Consider the following 14,666-nt stretch of genomic DNA (forward strand, 5'->3'; position numbering starts at 1 on the left):
TTTCAGTTTTTATATTTTTTTTTTTCTCAATAACGTACTTTTTGTTTACTTCATTACATTACATTACTGGATGATGATTGTGGTATTGGTGTAGATAGTGATAAAATAATAAAAAATAATGAAGACGAGACCAAGTCCGTGAAATTTCTTTTTATTGAAAAAAAAAATATCGGATTGAGACTCATAGGCATTTTGTATCCTACTATGGGTGTAGATAGATATTTAAAATAAAATAGACAGTGAGATTCCTTTTATAGTCCTATTTTGGAATAAAAATTAAAAATAAAAAGCAAAAAAATTATGTCAAATTGATATCAGTGGACGGGCTTCAAAAATTAATCACCCCCCTTTGCTTTTTTTCATTTTTTTCTTTCTTTTTCTTGTTTTTCTTTCTCCATCCACTCTTTTTTTTTTCCACATTGGGTGTCCTCTTTGTTTGTGCGATCTTGTCAAGGCAGATTTTATTGGATTTGGAGGGTTTTGAAAAAGGGATTTACAAAATACATGGGGAAACCCTTTCATTTTGGATGTAGGATTTAGTACAGGTAAATGACAAAAATATTTTATATAATCTTGTTTTCTCATATGAATTGCTTGACCTAGATTTATTTCATTGGTGATGTGAACTGACTGAATAGGAAACTTCGTTTGGTTAGGATCTCTTGGTGGTGGACGAACGCTTCTGGTGTAATAGATACCGTAGAATGGATAGTAGTGATAGTTTTAATAGTTAGTATATGGATTACCTCTTTTTGTTTGAAATAAAAATTATACTGCCTTTTATGATACATAGCTTCCTTTTTTTTTTTTTTTTTTTTTTTTTTTTTTTTGAGCAAGAGTAACAGTGAGATAACAGAGAATCAAGTATGGTCAATTATTCAAGGTAAGATACAAAAAATGAAAAAGAATATTTTACAATATGATTTTATTCTCTTTTTTCTTATTATTTTGGGTTGTATCGATCACTATCATCGTCAAACAACAGCATTATCATCCTGGACATATATAGATCACAAAATCAAACGAAAATGGATAGAACAAAAAAGAGATGAACAGCCAATAGCAAAAAATTATATAGACAATGACTGGAAGTAAATAAATGATTCCTATATTAAGCTAATCTTTTTTCGTGTTCAATGGTTTTCACCTCCCTAACTACATCAGCGGGATCGATATGCATGTGAGGATCGTTGATCATGAGCTTGGAACATAGTAGTGACGAATTCAAAAGTTAAACTAAGATATCAAATGCATTCAAGCAGTCTATTGGATCATATCTATTCGACGGATGGAAGGTAATGTATAAAGAATATTATACAATGAATACAGTATATCATAGTTATTACTAAAAATCATTCCCCTTTTTTTTTTTTTTTTTTTTTTTTTGAAAGAAACGAGAGAGAAACTTTGAAGCATTTTGTTTGTTTATTTCATGACAATGTAAACCTTTTGAATACTATACAAGGGATGCTTATCACGGAAGAGATGTGTGTATATAAATGTAAAAGAAGAGGAAAAACAATAATATAAATAGTGATGCGCAGAAGGATAATGTAAGTGTATATATAAGTGTGTGTGTAAGTCAAAATTTGAAGGATCATCGTGCAGATTTGTTGCTATTCGTCTTTTTTCCACGTAAAGATTGGCCGGCACCAGAGAATGCGTTGGAAGATTTTTCAGTATTGGCTGTCTTGCTTTTGGGAGGGATGACAGGGTAACCAAAGTAGAGTTGTCCAAATGGGAGATTGAACGGCCCATCATCATTCACGTCAAATGATGATGCTGGTGATGATGATGCTTGATCTGATGCCACAGCTTTTTGTGCTCTATTTTGATAATCCATAAAATCAATCATTTGTACCTATCTTTTTCGTATCACTTACTCTTTTCCTTTGTTTCGTAATGATTGACCTGATCCATGGAATGCAGTAAAACCGGGTTTTCCACTGGTTGTTGTTTGTTCATCGAGGACCATTTGACTCTACATTGATGTAAAAAGTAAGTATTCATTTATTCCAATAATATGAATGCTATAATCATTTACCATTGAAGAAGGAGCAGGCACAGAACGTGAAGGCTCGACATAACCAACAGGAGGAGCAAAGTCTACTTCTAAATCAGTTTCCACAATAGAGATACCAGCATGATCTTCAAAATGAGGTTTGACGTCTAATACCTTGATTTCATAAATCTTATCATTGTAATTGATTTGTATAGTATCACCCAAAGTCAAAGTAGAAAAGTTGCGAAGAGCGTTTTCCAATCTAATGTTATGACCGAATATAAAAAGAAAGAATGAGTTTTTTTTTTATCCATGATTATTATTATTATCTAATTACTTACACAGCTTTAGGATCACTAATATCTAAAAAGTCTGTAGATTGTGGTTGAATTTTGACAAAGGAACCCAAAGGTAATGTTGTATTTTTCACTTCCAAAAGTTGACCAGGTTCCAATCCAAGAGTTTGCATCATCTAAATAATAATATAAGTCCATTTTTATTTATTATGTATAAATATTTTTCTTACCCATTGTGGTAAATAAGCTCTTCCTTCTTCAGCAATAAATTCCAATACACCGGCATGAGTATGTTTGTTTTGTGAAGCATTGATTAAACGAAATAACATTGGATAAGATATATTGAGTTGAGCTATTTAAGTAAATAAAATAGACAAGTTTTTAAGTTATTATTATTTTTATTCTATTATCCTACTTACATAATTTTTCCAAGGCAGATTGTGGTAATATAACTATTGATAGAATATGATTAGATCTTATTTTATATGCAAATAAAAGATTTTAACTTACTTTTTCCTCCATAATTAACATTTCCTCTTTCACTTCCACTTTGCATCATAACAATAGGATAACAACGATAACATTCAGTGAATTGTCTATTTGGGTTGACTAAAGGAGCAAATGGATGTCGAACATTACTATTAAAAAAGTTGGAAGGAGAAAAAGGATCTTCATCATCAAAATTGTTAAACTATAATAATAATAATAATAATAATAATAATAATAAAAGAAGAAAAAAAAAGAAAAAGAAGTCAGTGTCTAAAGAAAAAAAAAATAAATTTGTTTATATATATATATATGTTTGTACTTACCATGTTTTTGATTATAGATAAGAGAAAAGGAGTGAAAAAAAGAAAGAGAAAAAGCGTAATGCGTGGATCTGTGAAAAAGTCACGGCACCCCCATTTTTTCAATGTTGACCATGATTATAATATGCATGCACTCTTTTCAATTTCCGTTTTCTCTCCACGTTTTTTTTTTCCCTCTCTCTTTTTCTTTCTTTTACCTTTTTTTTTTTCTTCTTTATATACGATACCTTTTATATAGTTTTCCCAATGGAGGATCCTGGTACACCTATACCAAGTAAGATGTCAACAATACAGGCCTCCACTATATCCACAACAGCAGAAACTGATACAGTAACAACAGATGAAGAACTTACTCCTTTAGCAAAAACAGTATCCAACTCAACTTTATCCACTTGGAATGGACCAGTATCCTTACCAGATAATTGTACTTTGGCTTCTTCAAAAGATAATGCCTATTTTCATGCTCTTTTCAAAAGTGTACCGGGACATGATAGGTTATTGGAAGGTAAAATAATAAAAAAAACAAAAAAATATAGTTTAAAAATAATAAATATATTCTTTATTTTATAGTTTATAAATGTGCACTTCATCGAGATATTCTATTACAAGGTCATCTCTACTTATCTGAACATTATGTATGTTTTCATGCAAATATCTTTGGTTGGATCACGAATGTAAGTTAGACTATACGCACAAATTCAATATTGACGGCACGTTGGGTCCAAGGGATCTAGGGTGCCGACAAAAAAAAAAAGTGGATTGTTACACGAATTGCCATCTTGTCATCACGTTTTTTTTTTTTTATTGATGAAACTTATTTTTTTTTTCCCGTTAATGATAGTTGGTAATTGAATTCAATGAAATCACTCTGATTGAACGAAAAATGACAGCAATGATCATACCCAATGGCATTCAAATCAATACCCAACATGCAAAGGTAAAACAACAACAATAAGGTTAGACAATATATATATATATATATATATATATATATATAACTTTTTTTTTTTTTTTTTCTGATTTAGCATACTTTTGCTTCATTTATCTTCCGTGAAGCGGCATATCAACAATTGACGTCATTATGGGCATTACATCAACCACAAAAGTTACATTCTTCTACCATGTTGGATGACGACGACTGGACATCATCATCATCATCTTCTGATGAAGAGGATATCGATAATGATGATGATAGTAATAGTGTACATACTTCGAAAGACAATCCACCGGATACTTCTGATCATCTATCATCCTATTATCCTACATGGAAAGGCATTTTATTAGTACTCTTATTCTTACATAGTGGTTGGATGCTTCGACAATGGTTACGATTGGGAAACCAATTACAGCGGCAAGAACAACAACATGAGATGGATGAATATGATCCAATCGCATCCTATTTTGGAAAATCACAAGAACAACATCGTCTTTATGGCCGACTTGATCAATTACGTCAACGAATGGAAACTCTCAATCAACAAATCATGAATCAACAATCATTACTGTATGAATTATCACCTCATGAAGACAATTAGTGTATCTGTAGTTTAGTTTTTTTTTTTTATTGTTTTATACCTAGTTTATTCCAATAATAAAAAAAAAAGGAGATTTTTTTTTTTGAAAGATGAAACAGAATACAATTATTATGTTACACTATCATTTTCACTTTTCCCCATGTCTTATACTAAAATAAGCTAAAAAAGAAAAGGAATCTTTTTTTTTTGTTGTTGTTTTCCGAATATGGATTCGACAATTTTCTCTAATCATCTGTTGTTATGAATAGGATGCATAAAATAGGAACCTTTTTCAATAGAATCACTCTCCGAAAGGACTATTGCAAGTTGGATTTGTTATTTGTTTTCCTTTTTAAATCATTCTGTTGGATCATCCTTCGCATATATATATGTAAAATATACTGTATATAATAATTAATAATTGACTATAGAACAAACGAATACAAAGTAATAATGATGATGCATGAACTTTGAGTTTTTTTTCTTTTTTATTGATTGATAGATACTTTAAGGAGAATGGTGAAATGATGTGTACAAAAATAATGAAGAAATCATAATAAAAGATAAACAAGAGTAAAAGAGGAAGGGGGGTATGAAACCAATTTTTGAATGGAGGAGGGGTAAAGAGAAGAAAAATCATTTTAACTATTGATGGATAATGCAGGTGATGATGGTGATGTTGATGTATTGGAGCCATAAAAACAGTACTTATTCACAAGATCAGAATAAGATAAAGAAGATGGATTGAGCAAAGATGAAGGAGAAGAAGATGGTGAAGAAGGTGCTGAATATGATTTCTTTGTTGGAATAAACTTGTCATCATTGTTATTGTTCAAAGACGATGATACAGGAGTAGACTTTTCGGTATTGGTGTCAATGATAGATGAAGGTAAAGTTGGGGATGCTGGTGGTGAAGATAAAGGTGAAGGATGTGATGGTTTGTTGTGTTTTGCTTTCAATATAGATTGATTGAAATCGTATCGATGAGATGTAGATAAAGTAGATGATAATTTGAGAGGTGGTACTAATAAGTCGTGATGATCATCAGAAGGTTGTTCTTCTTGTTGTTCTTGTTGTTTGATAGTAGGTTTATCGATTGATGATATTGGGAGTGATTGAATTGGTGTTTCCACAACTTGAATTTGATAATTATGTCCATCATTGTTATCCCAAAAAGTTTCTTGATGATGATTAATATTTACAGTATATCGAACAGCCATATCCACAGTAACACGAATATGTCCACGATCGGCCATACCTTGTTCAATATCAATATCATAAACAAAAGTATCTAAAGAACCTCGACTATGTTGATAAATTGCTTGTACATTTTCCACTGTCTGCCAACCATCAAGAGTATAACGAATTTCCACTTGTTTTTCATAACCAAGATTTCGTACCAAGACTTGACCATGTAAGAGGGATCCACCATCCAGAACCTTAAGAGATCGTTTCAATTGAACGTTTTGTTGATGTTGAAAAAGAGTATGTTGAATGGGTGGCCAATGAGAATACACGATTTTGAAAGGTGGACATTTATTTTCTTCATAGCGTGGTATCAAATTGGGTGAATGACTACCTTCAAAAACACACACTTTTTCCAAATAAAAAGGATCAAACTTGACAGATTTAGTTGGACCATGTAAAGGAGAAGTAGGTTCTGATACTACTGGACGTAAGGAAGACTTGAGTTTTTTAATATTATCTTTTCTCTTGTTTCCTTGTACACTTGATTCTTTTTGTAATTGTTGATATAAAGTAGAATCCAAAGTTACTTGCATATTCCTTCTTTTATCCAAGGCTGTTTCTACATCTTCAGTTGAATAATTATTATTATCAATTTCGTTTGCTTTTCGTAAAACCACTTGACGATTCCAACTAGACTCACCATATTTTGTATGTCGTGGGAATATGGTAAATGACATGAAGTTTAAACTATAACAATAATAATAATAATAATAATAATAAAAAAAAAAGAAAAAAAGACAACAAGTATATATATATATAAAGAAATAATAAAGGAAGAAAATAGAAAAAAGGAAAAAAAAAAAAAAAGGAAGAGATAACAAAAAAAAAAAAGTTCCAAAAAGAAATGGAACAAAAGTCTATCGCAGAATCAAAAAAATTCCTGCTTTTGGAAAATCTTTTTGATAGCAAATCAATGCTCTTTCGTTTTCCGCTTTTTGTAAAACAAAATAAAATCGTTAACTTTATTTTCCCTGACAAAAAAAAAAAAAAAAAAAAAAGAATAACTACTTATTTTCTACTATAAATAACTTGATAACCATCTATAAAATATATAATCTTTTTTTTTTTTTTTGTAAATTAAACATTGAATGGTGATGATCGTGTTGATAAGAATGGACTAGATGATTGAGTGATTTCATTGGTTCCAGACATTCCAAAAGGATTGCGATTCATTGGTTGGTTTTCTACTGTTGATCCAAATGCCTATCCAACAAAAACATAAGTACTTATTCTCTTATCAAAATATAATCTCATTCTTTTTTTCGTATTTTTACCATATCAAATCCTTGACTTGTTGTTGTACCTGAATCATTTCCCGCTTTGGCCATTTCCCCATTTTCCTGGGGTTTGATACTATTTGCAAATCCCGTTCCGCTATCAAAAGAAAAAAAAAGTTTTTTTTTTTTGTAAGTCGCTAACCCAATTTCAAAAAAAGTGAAACAAACGCAGAAACTTACAAAGGAACTCTTAATGATCCCGTATTTCCAAAAGTATCCATTCCATCTCTATTATATAATAAAAAATAATAACAATTCAATCAATTAAAATAAATGGTTCATCGAATGACTTACTCTCTTGAACCAAGCAAGGAATTCAATTTTGCATAACGAGGATCATCATCGGTTTTGGTCACCTAAAAAAGGGGAGATAAGACAAAATAATAATAATAAAAAAAAAATAATAATAATTATAACTCAATTTAAGGTTCACTGTCCGGAAGATTGTACACACGATTGTGTACCCAAAACTTACCAAAGGTCGAGACTGTCCAGCAGTAGAAGAAGGAGAAGACGGAACTGAATTCATTATTGATGACTGGAATGGATGCATGGATGTATTGGTGTCAGTAGAAGTTGCTGTAATAGTTGTGGTTGTAGCAGTAGTAGTAATAGTACTGGAACCTACATCTATAGAAGATGTGTTGAATGCGTCAAATCCCGGTAAAGTATTGTTTGTACTCGATGTTGTGGCTGTTTGTCCAAAGATTGGTGATTCTGTTGATAAGGATTGTTGTCCAAATGCGGTAAATACTCGACTACCTTGAGATGCTGATTGACTGAATGGATTCCTAGACCCAGTGGGCATAGCTGTTTGAAAGGGTGAATTGTTAAATGGTGTAAGTTGCTGTTGTTGATTAGAAAATACAGAAGGATGAAAAGGTGATGGTGTTTGTTGATTGATGTTATTGAATGTTGTTACTTGTTGTTGTTGTGTTTGTGGATAATTACCAAATGCATTAGGAGCACCCGTTAATTGAGGTTGTTGGAATCCACTTGGTTGGAACATTTGTTGTTGTTGTTGTTGTTGTTGTTGTTGTTGTTGTTGTTGTTGTTGTTGTTGTTGTTGTTGAAGGTATGGATTGTTAACAGGTTGATAATTTCCACCATTCGATATTGAGTTATTGAAAAACTGATTATTGGTATCCAATGGTACTCCAGTATCTTGAGTCCAAGCAATTTGTAATGGTTGCTGTTGTTGCTGTTGCTGTTGTTGAGTATATGGATTGAAAAGAGCATCAAAGTTTGCATTGCTTGTTGATTGTTCCTTTGCTTTACGTTCTTTTTCTCTGGCTTCCTGTTCGCTGAGTTGTAACGCTATTGCTAAATCATCATCTTCACTATAAAAAATAGAGATATAACTATCAAAAAATCGTTCCTTTTTTTTTTTTGTTTGTTTAGATAGGTTACCCCTGTTGTCTTTTCCGTTCTTCTTCAGCTGCTTGTCGTTTACTTTCTTCCAATGCCTTTTTCAGTTCACGATCATCATCGGTACCATTTTGATATGCAGCTCTATTGTCTACACCTGTAATTTCACCCATGTAATCACCAACACCTGCCATCCGATCACGCATTTGTTGTCGTTGTCTACGTTCATCTCGTAATCGATTATCATCTTGTAAAAGATTGGCGATATCCTTGGCTTTTTGCCGAACTACAATAATAATAAAAAGAAAAATTACTATTTTAAATGTTTCGTTTTCTTTTTTTTCCTTATTCTTACCATTGGCACCAACATCTTTTCCATTTTCTTCAATATGTTGAAATTCTTTGAGAGTTTTCACAACATAAGCATTTTCTTTAGCATATAATACCACATTTTCAGATCCTACATGTAGACAATAATCCAACAGTAACAATGCCTTTTTGTTTTATATATGGATAAAAAATAAAGTTTTAGTTCAAACCCTTCCTTCTTCCTGAATACATATTTATAAATACCTTGAATACATGTCGCCAGTTTTTGCCCTTGTCGTTCAATCGTTTATCAATCATATCCATCACCTCTATAAAATCATGTCTATAATTATAAAAAAAACATATTAATAAGTAAGTAATGAACATTCCCCTTCCTTCCATCTTCTCCTAATCCAACCTTTCTCCCCCTCTTTGCTTTTCTCTTCACCCTTCTTTTTTTTTTCATCTATTTCCAAACTCTACTTACTGATTATATGTCAACTGAGCAATTTCATTCATTAATGTTCCACTAGGACCCCAAGCATCATTTGAAGTAGCTTCACGTACTTTTATTTGAACATCACTAAAACCTTTTGTAAAGTTTTTCCTAAATAGAACAAAAAGGTTAGATTCTCTATCATCAAAAGTTCAATATGACTTACAAACTACGAACAACACCTTTTCCAGCCATATTTGGGGAGAAGAGTAATTCAATATAGCTAATAAATAAATAAATAAATGAGAAAGACTAATTGGTCGTCTATAATATAGATGAAGAAAAAAAAAAAAAGAGATAAAAGAAGTAAAAGAAAGTGAAGGAAGAAAAAAAGTAAAGAGTTCCCCTTTTGTTTGGGTTGATTTCAACCTGCAGAATTCAACCTCCGTTGTCATTATTGTTAAAATTTATTAGCGTTATTACAAGAAAATAGTTTCGTGATGATGTAAAATAAATATCGGGCTTTCTCAAAATGAATGTCGCATTACCATTTTTTTAGAGGTGATTGATGATTGATAATAGGATGATGGGTGGATGTTGGTGATGATGATGGAAAAATAATAAAAACGACTACGACTTTATTTGAAAAATATATTAAAAAAAGAAACAAAGTTCTTTATTGATATAATAGATCATCGTTAGAGCGTTGATTCATCATGATGATTGCCCTGAATATTAGTGGTTTTCAAAATCCGTTTTTATTTCTTCATATTTTTGATATAATATATATATATATATATATTTACTTTTCTTTGTATTGACTTTTAGTATATCAATTGGTAGTCTATAGTTGATAATTTTGAAGCTGTCATCGGAGTTTGATCCAATTTGGGTTCCTTTTCTTTTTTGTCATGTGTGTTTTTTTTTTCCTTCTTTCTACTTCTTTTCCTTTCTCTCTCTTATATAATCAGTATGGTTCATGTTGATGCTGAAAAGCATAAAGTATTAGGTAAACTCTTCAATGTTTCAAATATTTATTTATTTATATATATATATATATTGACTCATCTCTTCTTATTTATACTATCAGGCAACAAACTATTTGGTGAACATCGATATGAAGATGCTATTTCTGAATACTCGACAGCTATTGTAAAACCATTAAACCAAACACACATATTTATTAGTCATTACTTTATTAACCCTCCTCTTTTTATATAGATAAAGGATTCAAATGAAAAGGTATATTATACCAATAGGGCACTTTGTTATTCAAGAGTAAGTAAAACTATGATCAACTATCGATTATACTCATTTATTGTAATATAATATATAGTTGGAAGAATATGATAAAGTCATTAATGATACCCGAAGAGCCATTGAACTTGACAATACAACAGGTAACAAGAGAGAAAGAACTAGAAAGAATCGGATGACAGGAGACTTGTCAGCTGACTATTTTTTTTTTTTTTTTTTTTTTTTATTTGTCAACTTTTAACTTTTGGATTAGTCAAGGCATACTATTTGGTAAGTAAAAGGGGTATTTTTCCCCGTTGTCATTACCTTATTTGGTCCTGTCGATCACTGAGGACCTTAGAAATAGACTAATTTTTTTTTTGTTTATTTATTTGATTAGTTGGGACAAGCGTTGATACATAAGAAACAACATGCCGAAGGTAAAAGAAATATCAAATAAGAAAATACATCCGTATAAATTGACCTTATTTTTTTTTTATATACATAATATCTTGGAATATATTATAGCTTTAGCGAAACTGAAGATTGGTGAGTGAAAATAATAATAATAATAATAATACTGTATGCGAAATAATAGGAAAACTCATCTATATCCTTATCAGCTTACGACTTGGCGATGCAACAAAAAGTCAAATATATCAACGACATTTTACAAGCATTATTGATGGCTAGGAAGAAAAAGTGGGATGATGATGAAGTGGTACGACTAGAAAAGGAATGTGAATTACTGCGATATGTCGAGAATCTAGTGGAAAAGGAACGTACTGAACAATTGGACCAAAACAAAGATGATCCTGACAAAATGGATGAAATCAATTACAATTCAGTAAGTATTTATACTTTCTTCTTTGTTATATGCGACTTTTTTTTTTTAATGAACCACATCCTTTTTATTTTTAGGATGAGCGATTGGCTGCTATTCAACAAGTATTCAAACAATCTCAACATCAACCACGTCCTCCACTACCACAAGCTTATCTTGATCCAATCAGTTTCAATGTTCTCCATCAACCTTATATCACTCCAGGTAAATAAAAGAAATTTTTCATTTTATTACCAATCTAAATGATTCTATTGGACGCACTATAGATGGTATCACGTATGAACGACAATCTCTCCTGGAACATTTCGAAAGGAACGGTCATTTTGATCCCATTACTCGAAACCCATGTACCGAAAAGGATCTTATACCAAACCTCTCGTTACGTGAATCTATAGAAGATTTTTTGAAGGATAATGGATGGGCAGCTGGTAAGTTACTGGATAAAAAGAAAGGAAATGTCACTATCTAATATATATATATATATTTTTATGTATGTAATTATAGATTATTGATTCATATATATTCCAAGTGTAGTATAGTATGATATAGGTTTAATTATAATGATAATTTAATTACCATACATTATGGTTTCAAACGTTTATATATATATATATATATTGTACAACAGCAAAATAAATACATATTCATTATTATATTTTCAAATATCAACATGTAGACAGTTTATTCCGTACAACGATAAATAAAATGATCATCAAAAGTCAATAAACTAAAAACGAATAACAATAACAATAATGAAAAGGATAAAAACGTAGAAAAAAAAAAAAAGAGGTAATATAAAACTTTAAATATACAATAAGCACAAAAAAAAAAAAAAAAAAGAAAAGAAAAAGAAGACTGTATACTAGGAAGAAGGTCATACATACTACAGCATAAGTCTACCTATCTCTTTTATTCTTCAGTTTCCGATTCCTTCTTGGTAGTTGTATCATTATCATCATCGACCTTATTGACTTCTTGTTCATCCACTTGCTTGAGAGTATTCTTCTTATTTGTCATTTCCAATTCAGCAACTTGAGTCTTGAGTTTTTCCATTTCAGTTTCCAAAACTCTGATCTTGATTTCACGTTGAGACAATGAGTTTTTCAAATCTTCATTTTCCTTGCGTAATTCATGATAGGCTGCTTGATACTATAATGATCAAAAAAAAAAAAGTGTTATATATATATATATATATATATATATATATGAATCAATCCATCTATCCTTACATCCTTTTCATTCTTGGGGTCAGTAATCTTGATTTCCTTGACTACTTCTGGTTGAACAGTAGGATTGAATTCCTTCTTTGATTTCACAGTAAATCCAGCTTCAAGATCGATAGTTTTAGGGTTAGCATCCTTGCCTTGGAACCATTCATCTGCTGTCAATGCAGGTTCATCACTAATGGCGGGTGGGAAGATATCAGATTGGAAAGCATCAGACTAGAAGAGAATAGATCAAAAGAGAATCATCAGTATATATCCCTCCTATTTTTTTTATTTTTTATTATTTTTATTTTTATTTTTACCTTGCGAGGAACAGTGAATGAAATAGGTTCAATCAAAGTAGTTCCAACCTTATATGCTCTAGCCACTTCACATTCGCTGACATTCACAGCACGTTTAGGTAAAAAGGCCATACCTATGATCAAAAGTAAAAGAAAAATGAATGATTTATCTTATTGAAAAATAATGACATTTTCTTTTTCATATATACATACCACGTTGAGGATCACTTGATTTGAATTCGGACAAAAGATAGAGTTCATCATTTTCATATTCATAGTAGCGGATCATACCATCACTGAAAAAAAAAAGAAAATAGGATAAAAAATCATCATATATATATATATATATATATATATATATAAATTCCATTCACGATTTTCTTATTTACCCTTTTCCAGCAAGATAAAGCATCTTTGTATCAATATCATAGAAAGGCATGATGACACCAGAAGAAGTATCCAAGAATTCCGATTTGAGAGGTTTTTCCAAATTAGAGGTATCCCAGAGATTCAATTGACGATCACTCATACGAGAGAACCCAGTAGTAGCCAAACGATCAGAGTCACCAAGCCATACAACACGAGATCCCTTGATACCTTGATGACCACTACCTTCTTGAACAATCTTGTTGCTGCGTACATCAAAGATACGTAAACGCTTGTCTCGACAGGTAGTAGCAAGTAATGAACCATTGTAGTTCCAAGCAAGGGATTGAATGATTTCCGTATGACCAGTGATCTCTTGCTTTTCTTGTCCTTTTTCAATATCCCATAATTTGATAGTTAAATCAGTACTAGCTGAAGCCAATACATTTTCAGCTACTGGATGGAATAATACTTGACCCACTTTTCTATTTTGGTAATGAATATATAAATTTTTTTTAAAAAAAGTATAAATGATCTAATTTTGACGAGCTATTTTTCTTATATATATATACCTTTGATGACCAGATAACTTGGACACAGGAGTGATTTCTTCAAGATCTTCATCATATTCTTCAGGAATATTCCAGATCATGACTTTACTATCTTCAGAACCAGAGGCGATCACATAATCATTGAATGGATTGAATGCTGTATCCAAAACAGGTCCAGTGTGACCTCTATAAAGAGGATAGTTTTCAGGAAGTTTGCCTAGAGATATATGGTTACTAAATAAAAAAACAAGAACTCTTATTTTTTTTTTTTGTTGTCATCTTACCAACAGTAGATAAAGGAATAACAGCAAAAGCACCACCACCAGACGATTGCCAGTTTACTGATAAAAAGAGCTAAAAAAAAAAGTCAGTTTCATCCTCTAAGTCATTATATAAAACTTACAGGATTGACAGACACCATATTTGTATCCCAGGCATTGGCACTAACGCGTAAATTATCATAAGAGGCATCTCTTTTAGCACAGGTACCATAAACGTGACGATATTTCGAGGGACGGACAAAGCCAAAACGAGACATCTATAATATAAAATAGAAGTAAAAAAATAATAAGATGAAAGAATACCTTAAAAAAAACACTTACGTTTTTGTATCAGGGCAAAAAGGAAAGACAATAGGAAAAAGGTGATGGTGTTTTCTATTTTTTTTTTATTTTTTGGTTTGATGAAAAAAAAAAGAAGTAAAGGAGAGAAAGAAAATAAAAATAGACCCGCCTATAAAATCCTGATTACATTTGGAAATCCTAACGGAAACGGGGATTAAAAAAAGTTGATATTGTATATCCTTCTTTTTATAGTATTAAACACTAAAGCAATGTGACTCCACCATCACACAGGATGGAGGTTCTCCTATGATCTCATCGTGATGTGAAGTAGCAAAAAAAA

The 14,666-nt window shown here is 31.2% G+C and overlaps 6 protein-coding genes across 6 annotated transcripts; 2 read left to right on the forward strand and 4 right to left on the reverse strand.

The window, feature by feature from the left end:
- Nucleotides 1-1,378: 1,378 nt before the first annotated feature.
- Nucleotides 1,379-3,189, reverse strand: BX664DRAFT_332665 (ubiquitin fusion degradation protein UFD1-domain-containing protein). Its single transcript, XM_051545370.1, has 8 exons — nt 3,111-3,189; nt 2,809-2,989; nt 2,718-2,750; nt 2,529-2,650; nt 2,344-2,474; nt 2,045-2,264; nt 1,884-1,981; nt 1,379-1,826 (listed from the first exon to the last, which is right to left on the reverse strand). The coding sequence occupies exons 1-8, from the start codon at nt 3,111-3,113 to the stop codon at nt 1,598-1,600; spliced, it is 1,017 nt and encodes a 338-aa protein (XP_051400142.1). The 5' UTR covers nt 3,114-3,189; the 3' UTR covers nt 1,379-1,597.
- Nucleotides 3,190-3,292: 103 nt separating this feature from the next.
- BX664DRAFT_332667 (GRAM domain-containing protein) lies at nt 3,293-4,731 on the forward strand. The gene is made up of 4 exons (XM_051545371.1): nt 3,293-3,612; nt 3,678-3,781; nt 3,949-4,044; nt 4,133-4,731. The coding sequence occupies exons 1-4, from the start codon at nt 3,354-3,356 to the stop codon at nt 4,640-4,642; spliced, it is 969 nt and encodes a 322-aa protein (XP_051400143.1). The 5' UTR covers nt 3,293-3,353; the 3' UTR covers nt 4,643-4,731.
- A 268-nt stretch (nt 4,732-4,999) lies between these two features.
- BX664DRAFT_280143 (putative phosphatase regulatory subunit-domain-containing protein) lies at nt 5,000-6,614 on the reverse strand. The gene has a single exon (XM_051541469.1). The coding sequence runs from the start codon at nt 6,544-6,546 to the stop codon at nt 5,263-5,265; it is 1,284 nt and encodes a 427-aa protein (XP_051400144.1). The 5' UTR covers nt 6,547-6,614; the 3' UTR covers nt 5,000-5,262.
- Nucleotides 6,615-6,866: 252 nt separating this feature from the next.
- BX664DRAFT_131267 (uncharacterized protein) lies at nt 6,867-9,616 on the reverse strand. The gene is made up of 10 exons (XM_051539810.1): nt 9,486-9,616; nt 9,311-9,430; nt 9,088-9,166; nt 8,870-9,008; nt 8,557-8,800; nt 7,622-8,486; nt 7,441-7,502; nt 7,327-7,374; nt 7,144-7,243; nt 6,867-7,072 (listed from the first exon to the last, which is right to left on the reverse strand). Exons 1-10 carry the CDS (start codon nt 9,512-9,514, stop codon nt 6,947-6,949), a joined length of 1,812 nt encoding a protein of 603 aa, XP_051400145.1. The 5' UTR covers nt 9,515-9,616; the 3' UTR covers nt 6,867-6,946.
- Nucleotides 9,617-10,210: 594 nt separating this feature from the next.
- On the forward strand, nt 10,211-11,960 carry BX664DRAFT_385812 (Stub1 protein). Its single transcript, XM_051549277.1, has 11 exons — nt 10,211-10,268; nt 10,350-10,411; nt 10,481-10,537; nt 10,596-10,659; nt 10,770-10,786; nt 10,896-10,935; nt 11,024-11,044; nt 11,119-11,342; nt 11,417-11,543; nt 11,606-11,767; nt 11,844-11,960. The coding sequence occupies exons 1-11, from the start codon at nt 10,232-10,234 to the stop codon at nt 11,849-11,851; spliced, it is 819 nt and encodes a 272-aa protein (XP_051400146.1). The 5' UTR covers nt 10,211-10,231; the 3' UTR covers nt 11,852-11,960.
- A 200-nt stretch (nt 11,961-12,160) lies between these two features.
- On the reverse strand, nt 12,161-14,458 carry BX664DRAFT_332680 (uncharacterized protein). The gene is made up of 9 exons (XM_051545372.1): nt 14,366-14,458; nt 14,167-14,301; nt 14,048-14,117; nt 13,785-13,980; nt 13,236-13,697; nt 13,060-13,142; nt 12,868-12,980; nt 12,569-12,781; nt 12,161-12,488 (listed from the first exon to the last, which is right to left on the reverse strand). The coding sequence occupies exons 2-9, from the start codon at nt 14,299-14,301 to the stop codon at nt 12,249-12,251; spliced, it is 1,512 nt and encodes a 503-aa protein (XP_051400147.1). The 5' UTR covers nt 14,366-14,458; the 3' UTR covers nt 12,161-12,248.
- Nucleotides 14,459-14,666: the final 208 nt, after the last annotated feature.

Source organism: Halteromyces radiatus (assembly GCF_025201355.1).
Source record: "Halteromyces radiatus strain CBS 162.75 chromosome Unknown BX664scaffold_4, whole genome shotgun sequence".
Lineage (NCBI taxonomy): Eukaryota > Fungi > Mucoromycota > Mucoromycetes > Mucorales > Cunninghamellaceae > Halteromyces > Halteromyces radiatus.